Source organism: Lygodium microphyllum, chromosome 6, assembly GCF_053477565.2.
Source record: "Lygodium microphyllum isolate KBCC chromosome 6, Lygodium_microphyllum_v1.1.10, whole genome shotgun sequence".
NCBI lineage: Eukaryota > Viridiplantae > Streptophyta > Polypodiopsida > Schizaeales > Lygodiaceae > Lygodium > Lygodium microphyllum.
Window position 1 is genome coordinate 146,665,782 of NC_141140.1, and position 11,743 is coordinate 146,677,524.

Here is an 11,743-nt window from a genome sequence, read left to right on the forward strand (position 1 = left end):
TTCTGTATGTGCACAAAAGCCTCACAACCAAACACTCGCAAATGAGCATAAGAAGGTGGCTTGCTCGATCACTCTTCCTGAGGGACTCTCCCCCCCAAAGACTTGTTCAGTGACTTGTTAATTAGATGAATGGTTGTCATAATAGCCTCCGCCCAAAATCCATGGGGTAACACATCATGAGACAACATCGTATAGACCTTATCCTGTATGGTCCAATTCATGCACTCTGCAACTCCATTTTGGGGTGGATTATGAGGGGCAGTGAGCTCCCTCTTTATCCCCTTACTATCACAAAATTCCTGAAAGGCTTTGGATACATACTCTCCACCATTGTCAGAGTCAAGACACTTAAGTGTCTTATCAGTCTAGTTCTCAACCAATGCCAGGAATGTTTGAAACTTGTTAAGCACTTCATCCTTGCTATGAATAGGGTAAACCCATATCTTATGAGTAGTATAATCAACAAATGTGACAAAGTATTTCTTTTCCCCTAAAGACTAGACATCAGAATGTACTAACTCTAGAGGTAAGGATTTTAATGAAAGAGACTGTTTATGAGACGTCTGTGCATGCTTCCCATAAACACAATGATCACAGTGCTCAAAATCAACATAATGAAGACAAGGCAAGTAACCAAAACAAGAAAGTACTTTCGTTCATGTCTGAATCATGTGTCCCAATTGGCCATGCCACAAGGAAACACTTGGCTACTCGGTCTCATGATGACAACATGGGCACGCACACTAGATACATGAAGTGGATACAAAGTATCACTCTTGTAACCTCTGGAAATAACCCAAGATCCCTTACAGATCTTCCATTTTCCATCACCAAAGGTGGTATGAAAACCATAATCATCTAGCTGACCAATATTAATCAAGATCTTCTTGAGCTACAGTGCATGCTTAACATGCTGAAGAGTGAAGATAGATTCATGCTGAAACTGTAGCTTCACAATGCCAATACCTGCAATGTCACATGCATAGTTGTCCCCAAGATGCCCCCAGTGTAGTTGGAAAACCACTCGCGATGAGGGATGATATAAAAAGAGGCACCTGAATCTAAAATCCAAATGTGCATGTCATCATCTGTATTTGCAATCAGGGCATGTGCACTAAAACAAGAAGAGACCAAGAGAACATCATTCCCACTGTCACTCTTATGGCTAACTACATTCACCTCTTCAATCTTTACATTGCTCTTCTTAGCAAGCTAACTCTCTTTCTTCTCTTGTTTGTTGTCATTTGTCTTCTTGCCCTTGTCTTTAACATCCTTACCACGGGATTTACTACATCCCTTGCTGTCAGATTTTCCTTTTTGCTACGATATGCCTCTGGTATGCAAAGCATTGGAAGATTGGCTAGACACATTATTCTACCGATTCATTTCTTCCATGAGTAGAGCGCTCTCTACATCTGAATACAATAGCATAGCATTAGAATTTCTCATAATAGTCCTAAAAGTATCCTAGCTCTCTGGCAAAGTGCATAGCAAGAACGTAGCTTTGAACTCCTCATCAATGTTGAACTTCAAGGTGACAAGCTGGTTGAAAATAGAATTAAACTCACTGAGGTGAGCAGACATGGCAGTGCCTTTTTTCATGCGCAAATCCATGAGTTTCTTCAGCTAGTAGACTTTGCTTGCATCACTTTTCCGGGCATACAATTCCTCCATTCGCGTCCAAATGGAATAAGCAGTATCAAGCCCTTCTATGTTAAACAACAAAGCATCAGAGATTGACAGCCCAATGGTCGAGCGAGTAAGCCCATTCAGCTCATCCCAGTCATCTTGAACTACATTTGCTGGTTTTATCCCCTTCTCTTTGATTGGTTTTGCCTGCTTCTTTTGCAACAAGATGTTATAGCACTGCTTTTGCCAAACTGTAAAGTTGTGTGCTCCTTCAAGCTTCTTGATGTGCAGTAAATTGCTACTATCACTACTTCCAGCCATAATTGCAGCCCAAAAGTACACAGATGCAAGCAAAAAAATGCCAAGACAAGTGACCTAGAAGAATTGTAAATTTCAAGTAGCAATATATTCCAAGATCTTTGATTCATATCAATTTATCGATCATATCCCGTCATATCAATGGCATATGGACTCAATTACATACATCAGTGTATGTCCGACAGTTGCATCTATGACCTGTCTATAGACAAGACTTGTTGTCCTCTGTTTATAGCTTCAAAATGTATGCACAAGGTGATGCATTTGAGCCCAAATATGACATATAAAGCATGTCCAATCTCTACCCTAAGTTTATGCAGGTAATCCAGTACCAAAACAGTGTCTATCGACTTAAGCCAGTCACCTAGAGTTTTATGACAGTCAAAAGTAAGATTTCAAACAAGCATAAGATCTTTCCAAGGCTGTTTCCACATGAATGACATCAAATTAAAGCATCAATACATCATTATGAACCCTTGAGATCAAGCCTGGAAGCAATGCATGAGACATGTACTGTCAAAATAGCACTCAGCCCTATATGTTCCAGCCAACAAATCCCTATCAAAACTGAGTGAAATCTCAGTCAAAATCAGCCCAAATTCACTTCAATACGTAGGCATATCATTCCTCAGTGTCTTCACATCACTTGAGCATGTATACACATCAACATGCATTTCCAAGGACCATGTCCAAGGACTAATGTCATTAAAGGATATAGAGCTGCATGTAAATTGCAGGTTGTGAACTATGTATTCCAGCCACAAGAAAGTCTGCAAATTGAGCAAAATGATTGCCAAGGTTAGCTCCAAATGACCTCAAAACAATGCTACATGATCCCCGAGACATCTAGCATCCACTGACATCCAATAGCCATCAAATGAGCATGATCTGTATGCACCAAACACACAAAGATATATGTTGCCCTGTTTCTAGCTCATAAACTGTGTAAACCGTAGTCCCAAATCTGAAGGTATGTGCTCCAAGCCGATGTCAGGACCAACATGTCAAAGCAAGGACTCAATACCAAGTATCCAGGAGCTCAAGTGTGCACTCCTTGATTGCCTATGATGAGGGATATGTTGAAAAGTGCCAGGAGAGGGCCTACTATCTACAAGCACAAATAGTGTGGACCATTCAGGTAGGGCAGCAACACTATGTGGAGTCAATGGAACCCAAAGAGGGGCACAGATAGAGCCAAAGAGGGCTTACAAAATGCCCACACAAGCCTCTATGAATTGCAGACAAAATAGAGGTGGAGAAGCTTCAACACACCTGAGCTATGGTTGTCATGCAACCTGTGAGAGTTATAAAAAAAACACTTATTGACCCTATTGCCAAGCTGCAGTTTCACAATGCCAAGCTCCAGCTCCAAGTCCTGCACTCTGGTACCACTTTGTTGAATGTAGAGATTAAAGGAGTGAAGCTATAGATGCAGGAGAGACAGAGAGAGACAATGACATAGTAGTTTTGTGGTACTCAAGAGTACCCAATAAAGTTTTCAGATAGGTATATAAGTCATATACAGCCCTTAGGGGAGGCACGGGCACTGCCCTTTATCCCAACACCTCATTGCCCTTCGTCTTCTATCAAAGCAATCACAATATATAACAACTTTGACCTTGACAACAATAGGTGGATTCCTACTACTATCTCTGTTGGTTCTTGGGTTATGTTGCAGACAAATAAGAGGAGGAGATGTGAAAATAAATTCATTGACACTTAAGAAGGGGTGGGTTAAGGATTGACAAAATATGGATCTCTCAAGTCTCTTCCACTCCAAGCTTTAGACAACATAGAGTAGCCAATTTCAGACCTAGAAACATGTGAATCTTCCAGGTTAAAGATTTATGTAGATATTCAAAGATATCTTCGACCTAACGTAATGATTTAATATGTGAAGATCATAGTCTTCATACCATTACATGTTTTCATGGACTTCTTTTATGATGAGGAAGTTCAAAAAAACATAATTAATGTTTAAATGTAAATTAAAGTATACATGGACTTCTTAGGTCAAAGTTGGAATATAAAAGAAGCATATGGGATTATGCTTAAAGTGCAATGAAACTTGATTTTTTGTAAATATATAATCGTATCATAAAATTTTATTTTGACTTTCTATAACATGAGATGACATTATGTGGATGGAAAGATTGTAGCAATTGATCAAGACTTATAGAATGATATTGATAGTCTTATGATAATGTTAGAGGTTTGGTTAGAGATTGAGCTCTTAACAATGCTCAGTGTAAGGGCAAACATTTCTTTATGTCCAGTATGCAAATGGACCTAGCAATGAGGACATAAGTATCCATGATTCTTATTCATTCAAGTGCAATGGTTACAAGGTAAATAGAATATATATTTGATAATTGTGTTGCATTACCTAATATCCACATTTTTTAATTTGCTAATAATCTTAATCATGGTGAGCCTTATATCCAAGTTCCTCAAAGAAGAGAGAGAAATACTTTATGTGGGGACATTATCACACAACAAGTTTTCATTTTGCGAGAACTTATCTAATAGGAATACACATGCAATAGTTGTAACAAAAGGACAAAACATAATACAAAAATAATTTGAGTTCTATTACCAATGATTTCATTTAATTACAAGGTTTTGTTTTATATACAAGAGGGTGATTTTTGATTTGTATATAAAATTGTGGCCTATTTACAATATTTGTATTGTCTCTATATTTGAATTCTCAAAACCATGAATGTTGTTCTCTGCCTCGTGATTCAGCTCCATATCATCCAAATGTATGGTATTCATATGGGATTCTTCTCTTTAAACTTCTCTGGGTGTTGGGTTAGGTGGTGGATGTGCATAGGTAGGTGGCATTGAGATATTTCTATGCGTTGTGCAATTGATCAGATTTTCAACCATTTGTGCTAAACAGAAGTAGATCCTCATCTGTGTAGTTTGCCAAATGATCACTCTACATAAAATTGCACAAAATGAGGCTAACTAGAAAATCATTAACACCATGCTAAGTTAATTTAAGAAAAATTAATTTACACTACATAAACAAGCCTACAATGAGGTACCCAATATACCTTAAATAGACAACGTAGAAGAAACTATTGCAAACACTAATTCTTAGGTATGCTTGAATTGGTAGACAATGTTGCACGATACCCAAGGTTGAATGTGCAAGTCAATTTGTCTAAAACTTTGCCAAGGACATTAGAACTCCTAAACGTAAATAATGGTGAGATAAGTGTACATGGGCCTACATGGGAGGAATTTCCACCTTCCACTAGTTCACTAATTTTGACTTCAAACTAGTACATTGCAAGCATGAAGGCCAAGATTGCAAATCAAGAAGATGTGGAGAGAGCCAAGAAGTTTAAAAAAGGAGTGGCAAGCTAAGAGTTGAGCAACCTGCAATAAATGAGGAAAAGAAATGACAAAGGGGAGTAAGTTGCTTTATGGCAAGCTCATAAGAAGAGAATGCTTGAGAGAGAGAGAGAGAGAGAGAGAGAGAGAGAGAGAGAGAGAGAGAGAGAGAGAGAGAGAGAGAGAGAGAGAGAGAGAGAACATGCAGCCACGTTTGAATGACGTTTTGTTGAGATTGAAGTCTGCAACATTTGCTATGCACTATCGAGAGTTGAGAATGTTGCTTGTTTAATGTCAAGATCCATAATGGATGCCTACATGTAGTCAATCACAAGAGAGAGGAAGGGTTGCATGTAAGCAATAATCAATAATGAAAGACAAGTAGGGATGCCTGTAACAAACAGTGCATCACAAGAGAGAGGAGGGCTTCAAGTAATCAATAAAGTACTTGGATCATTTTACAAGAAGCAATAAAACAAATCAAATTGTATAAGGATTGATAACAAAAAAACAACACACTTGTATTCTCTCGGGTAAGTTACTCATGAATATATGTGTACATCACGTGGGTTCTAAATAAGGTATTTTTAAAATACCACTTTTATACATTTTTTACATATAGAAGGGTGTAATATAGAGGGGTTACTTACAAATTGAATAGAAATGGGTTATGTTTTATTTTTAAAAAATTCACAGATAAAGATATTTATAAGTAGGCCTTGAACGCACGTGATGTGCAGGATATACATATAGTAACTTTCCCAAGTATATACTCAAATTATGGTAGGAGTAGCATAGCCCAAATCTAGATTAGATAATCAACCATGAGAGACATAGTGCAAGCCAAATCTTTTTTAGCCCTCCTGCCTTAAGCTAGTGAAGACCTTGGCCCTATAGAATCCCCACCCCAATCTAGACAAATGCATAGCATAGATAGACTAGGGGAAGCCTTGCATATAACACGAAAAAGAGGAATATCAATTGGAGGGTTTCTTTCCAACAACAACCTACATATGCCACTTGATTGGTTGAGGTTGTGTCTTCTGCATGTAAAACTTAGGACCATAAAGTAGAAGGGAGGGTATAATGGAGGACCCATATATGATGCCTTTGTCTAGCGAGTGTCATAACCAATTGATATTCTAAAATCCTTTACTTGACACAACTGGAAGATCAAAAATCATGTAGAAGCACCTTGTAAAAATGCAACTTCTTGCCATGAATGCAAAACACGAGTAGTAAGCATAGGGTCATCATGCACAAAAGAAATCATGCAATCGAAAAACACACACACACACACACACACACTCTCTCTCTCTCTCTCTCTCTCTCTCTCTCTCTCAATATGTATGCGCGTGCATGTGCATGCACGTGCTTGGCTTCAATTATCGTTGCTCTAGATGCCATGAAACCTGCAATGAATCGTGTTTTCTATGGAGAGACATCAAGGGAGGGGGGAGAGATTGCATGAACATCCATATGTCCTGACATGCATGGGGCTGAATTGCCATTGCGGCGAATTGCGACTTCACACGTGGGCTACCAGAATTGGCCATTGCAACGTGCTTAAAAAACCATTGGGAGAGAAAAGGGCTCCTACAAAACCTTTCCCGTGACGTGTCGTACTCGGCCCCACATGAGTATGGGGTCTTGGGAGCCATAGCGCCTAGGCTGCAACCATGCTCTCACACTGTCCATTAAAAGCTGGCGCGCTTCTAAAGGGCAATTAGAAGATGGCAATGGCATCTTCTGGAAAGGCCACGAGGCCTCTGGAGCCTTCTGCACGTAGCCTAGTAGACATGGCAGTGGACCCTAGAAGAAGAAGAAGGCGTCGACGATTGCAGCGATCTGTCTTCATCTGATCTGCCATAGCTAATCTCGTCTTGTTTGCATATCTGATTTTAGGATTTATATCTGCCATAGTTAGCCTCCGTTGATTGCTTGTCTCTCTTGAAGAAGAAGACGAAGAAGAGGTGGAGAGATCAACCAAGAACAAGAAGAAGGGGAAACAAGCAGAGAAGAAGAAGATGGAGAAGAGCACCCCTCCCCGCACAGCCCTCGGCCCTGGCGTGCAGATGGACGCACAGCACTACAAGGGCCTCGGCAGCGGCAGCGAGGATGTCGACCCTCGCCCGCACTATCATGCGCAGGAGTACCTTCACATGAAGAAAGTGAAGCACGGCCTGGAGCGGCTCGACCGACGACCTGCCTCTGGCCTGCGGGGAAACCCTAAGAAGCAAGGCCATGGAGGCAAGTACACCTGGGACGGCCCGGACGATGATGAGGATTATGCCGATCCTCCACCTGCGGCCGTGGATCCCAATGATCCCAACTATGTGGATGAAGAGGAGGCGGCGGCGGCTACCACAGCACTGGAGCCTCAGCCTGTCATCGGCACGGTCGAGGTAGCCAAGGTTGGACCGCAGGGGGTAGCACGTCTCGCGATCGATGGCAAGATCCCTGACCTTAGCGATGTGTAAAACCCTTTTCTGCCCTGTGTTTTTTATCAGGTTAGAGCTTTGAGTCTGTTTCTCCTGCAAGCGCAAGCCTCACCGATACGCAAAACTGTCTTTGATATCAGCCTTGCACATTGCAGCTACTTGCTCTTACTACATACTGACAGGACAGGAAGCTTCTTCCTGTCGTACTTCATCAATCTTACTCTTATTACATACATACTCGTGTTACATACTGACAGGACAGGAGCTTCTTCCTGTTCTACTTCAATATTGTTCGCGACTGATGGAGTACTTACATGTCCTTACAGGCAGCCATAGCCCAAAGTGCTGTACTAGGGTTTGCAACCCTGGTCACCACTCCATCGATTAGCATGATTTGTACTTCGTACTACTGAACGCCAAAAATCTACTTGGCGGTTTCCATGACTGGCGCCTATTCCGAAGTGTCCTTGAATGTTGCCATGGGCAGGGAGTGCAACCTACAAGTAAACTAGTACTACTACTTCTACTATCACTACTACCATACGGAGGAGTAAGGTGCGCAGGCTACATCCACAAGTGCAAACATCCTCGGACCTCGAGCGTTATAACTAGTATAGTAATTTTGTTGATTTGGAACACTACCAAAATTTGATAAAAGGAACCAAGGATAGGAAATGTGAAAGTGTGATGATTAGAAAACTAAGCTAGTTATTAAGTTAGAAATAAAATGGTTTCGAGGCGAATGCTAATAGACTTATTCCATGAGACCATGATGATGTCTTGGTGTTACCAGGGTCTCTCACAATCATTTTATGAATGGTGGGCTTTGGCTTTTGGCGTGTGGCAAGGTACTAGCACTAGCAAGGGAGAATGTGACTATTAAGTTAGATGTGTAGGTTAGTAAGAGTTGTGAAAAGATCTTTCTATCACAAAATGATAAATAAAACATGTGGGGTTTTCAAATAGACGGGAAAAGAAGGGGCATTATGTGAATATTGAAAATATGACTAGTTTTGTGTGTGTGTGTGTGTGTGTGTGTGTGTGTGTGTGTGTGTGTGTAACCATGATGCTCTAGTGTTTTAGTTATATATATATATGAACAATATCTTAGGGTGCACTGCATGTGTAAGCAAACTCGAGTACTTGTTTACATAGCCACATGCTCAAACCACTTGAGTTACATCCCTATTGATTGAATTGTGAATAGATGAGCATAGTCTAAAAGCTTGTGATAATGAACAATTGCAAGACATTTACATTTTACTAAATAAGAGTTATAAGATGTAAAGTACAAGGAAATAAGGAAATTGAGGACATTTAAAGTTGGGAAAAAAATAGGGCATTATATCCTATTGAAAAACATAATCAAACCATGACGAATTATGTGATGTTTGTTGATTATGATGCGAGGGGTAGTTTCAAAGCATGAAGATTAGTGAAACTAGAAGATGTTTATAGTTCAGTTAATATGCATTACGAGATGATTTTACTATAGTAGGACACATGATTGTCATGTGAGAAAATTGGAGAAAATGATAGCCACATGCATATGACAAGTTGCTCTTGAACATTATTGGGCAATGTGCATGTGCATGTATGATTATATTCTCTTGAAAGAAGCATTTACAACTCTGGTAATGGATATTCAAAGTTTAAGTGGGGTCTTATAAGCAATCTTAAAATTTTAGATCTAATCTACCATCCTAGTAACTATCAAAAGGGCATTGACGTCTCACAAAAAGTGCAAAGGTGTTGCTCTCTATATCTTCCTTAGGCACTCTATATACCTTCCTTAGTTGCACTTTCTATCTCATTTTCTAAACCTTGAACCCCCATGTGACCATACTTTCTAATAAACAATACATTCCTAAATACTATCGCTCTAATAATAGCCCATACTCTAGTACTCAAAGCCTTGTTCACATCACTTTGTCAAAGTAAAATATGATTTCAATTGTTCATATCACTTTGTTTGCCAAATAAAGCACGATTGCACTTAATGATACTATGTGCATCTTATGTCATGCATCACCTTGAACTTAACAACACGTTCTTTTGCAAATAGGACAGCATCAAGAGATGTCCATGATCTTTTGAACTTGAATCTCAATAGGCAATTTTTGCCAAGGAACTTTTCATAAATATAAACTTATTGTGTTCATTAGAGTGAGCTTTGACTCTTTTTTATTCCTCTTCCTTTGAACATTGAATTACACATGGGAACGCCTACTAGCCTAGTAGCAACTTCAAAAACTTGAATTCCTTCATTCTCTTAACCTTCAAAAGCTGGGGTTATGTATAACTAGTATGAAAAAACATGATGTACATCAATTGCACCTTTCCTTTTGAGAATCGTCTTTGAGAATTAGGGAAACTCCTCATTATTGCGTCCAAATTCTTCTTTGAATTGTTTTAAGAGGTTCTTATCATAGTTGTGACAATCCCATAAATAGATCCATCTTCAAATTCCCTTGTCAAATGTGCTAGCTGCAAATCTAGATTGATCCTTGATTAGGACACACCTCTAAGCTTAGTCTATTGTTAATCAAGGACACACCTCTAAGCTTAGTCTATTGTTGAATTGTACTTGGCTTTCTTTCAACAATAGAAAAGTTTAACTAGGTTGGCTCGTGGCTTTGAAATATTTGATCCTTTGAAACAAGGGGGAAAACAAACTTCTTATATTTGTGTTCTGAACCCGATGCCTAGAGCTTCAACATTTTACTTGGCGTGACTTCGTCCTAAGAAATGGCTATCCATCCTTTTTCTTTCCCAAATCACGGAAAGGGGAGTGAGCCCCCACAGAAGCAACATTAAAAAAACGCCTTTGTTTCTTGGCACAGAGCACTTTTCCCAATATGTGTAACCATGCATTAGGAAACACACAGAATCTAATTGAGCCCATTGTGTTAAATAGCTCCAACACTTGTAGTGGTTTCTTTCATTGGTCCCACAAAATGCATGCCCTTTTTTTAAATCACATGGCTCCCCTTTGTCGATTGGCACATAGTGCACTTTTCTCAATGCGTAAAAAAGGGCTTCTACCTATCCTTATAGCCAATTCAGTAGTGTGGAAATAATGGAAATTTTTGTAATAATATTTCATTAGAGGGAAATTGCTAACCAAGCAATGGTGCACAATTCCACATAACAATTCTCATTTTCTATGTTTGTAGGGGAGCTAAGAACTGCAAAGTGGTCCCCAACTTGCACCAAGTCAACTATCTTCTCATTATTCTTAGAGTACAATATGTCATATTGCTCTCAAGGGGTGTTGCAAATTGTCCATTTGGGTACCAATTTATGCAAGATCCAATTATAAGGTGGTGTATTAGTCATTATACCAATGCATCGATTGCATCGTATTTTGTACTTTGAACGTGCTTCTACATGACCACATTATTTGAAAAACCTATCATGCACTTTTTGACTTGATAGTGATGTCAATAAGACCAAAAGTTATATTGATAAAAGCATTTAGGCATCTTATAAATAATTGCGATGAAGATGGATAATCTTCTCTATATATTAGTTTCACTCTTTGTCATAAGTTTTTACTTTTGTCTTGCCATATTCAAATGCCTTCCACTATATCAAAGCATCAACAGCATCATGTTAGCAACAATATGAACTTTTGACATGCTGTTGAGTTCCATAAGCTTTGTAACATTGTAATATGTGCTATTGTTTGCTATACATTTGTCTTCACCCTTAGGCCCTGACAAACTATTTACATGTAAATAGAAAAAATCACCATGTAAGGCATGTGCATTGTCTCATACTAGTTACTACCCCTTTAAATAAATCCATTTGAATGTGGTATACAAAGCAACGAGTCTTGCTTTCCTTCAATCTCTTAATGTTGTGTGGCTTCATGTTTTGGAAGGCACAATAGCCAATGAGGATGTTTGTATGTTATTTCTTGAAATCCCAACTTTGCATGCACAATTAATGTCAATATCAAAAATATGATATGATTCTTAGTAGCAATGTCAAGCCCCTTTTATTTA

General features: G+C 39.2%; 1 protein-coding gene across 2 annotated transcripts; it reads left to right on the forward strand.

Moving 5' to 3' along the window:
• Positions 1–6,978: 6,978 nt before the first annotated feature.
• On the forward strand, positions 6,979–11,232 carry LOC148035263 (plant/protein). 2 transcript variants are annotated; one of them, XR_015691177.1, is made up of 3 exons: positions 6,979–7,743; positions 8,060–8,581; positions 10,910–11,232. XR_015691177.1 is itself a non-coding variant. In XM_087680264.1 (2 exons), exons 1-2 carry the CDS (start codon positions 7,320–7,322, stop codon positions 8,067–8,069), a joined length of 459 nt encoding a protein of 152 aa, XP_087536390.1. In that variant the 5' UTR covers positions 6,981–7,319; the 3' UTR covers positions 8,070–10,818. The 2 variants fall into 2 exon arrangements, 1 of the variants encoding a protein (XP_087536390.1); XM_087680264.1 differs by lacking the exon at positions 10,910–11,232 and having other exon boundaries at positions 6,981–7,768; positions 8,060–10,818.
• Positions 11,233–11,743: the final 511 nt, after the last annotated feature.

What these genes read in the sequence shown, in the direction of transcription:
- LOC148035263 (XM_087680264.1), top strand. Translation starts at nt 7,320, where the DNA reads ATGGAGAAGAGCACCCCTCCCCGCACAGCCCTCGGCCCTGGCGTGCAG.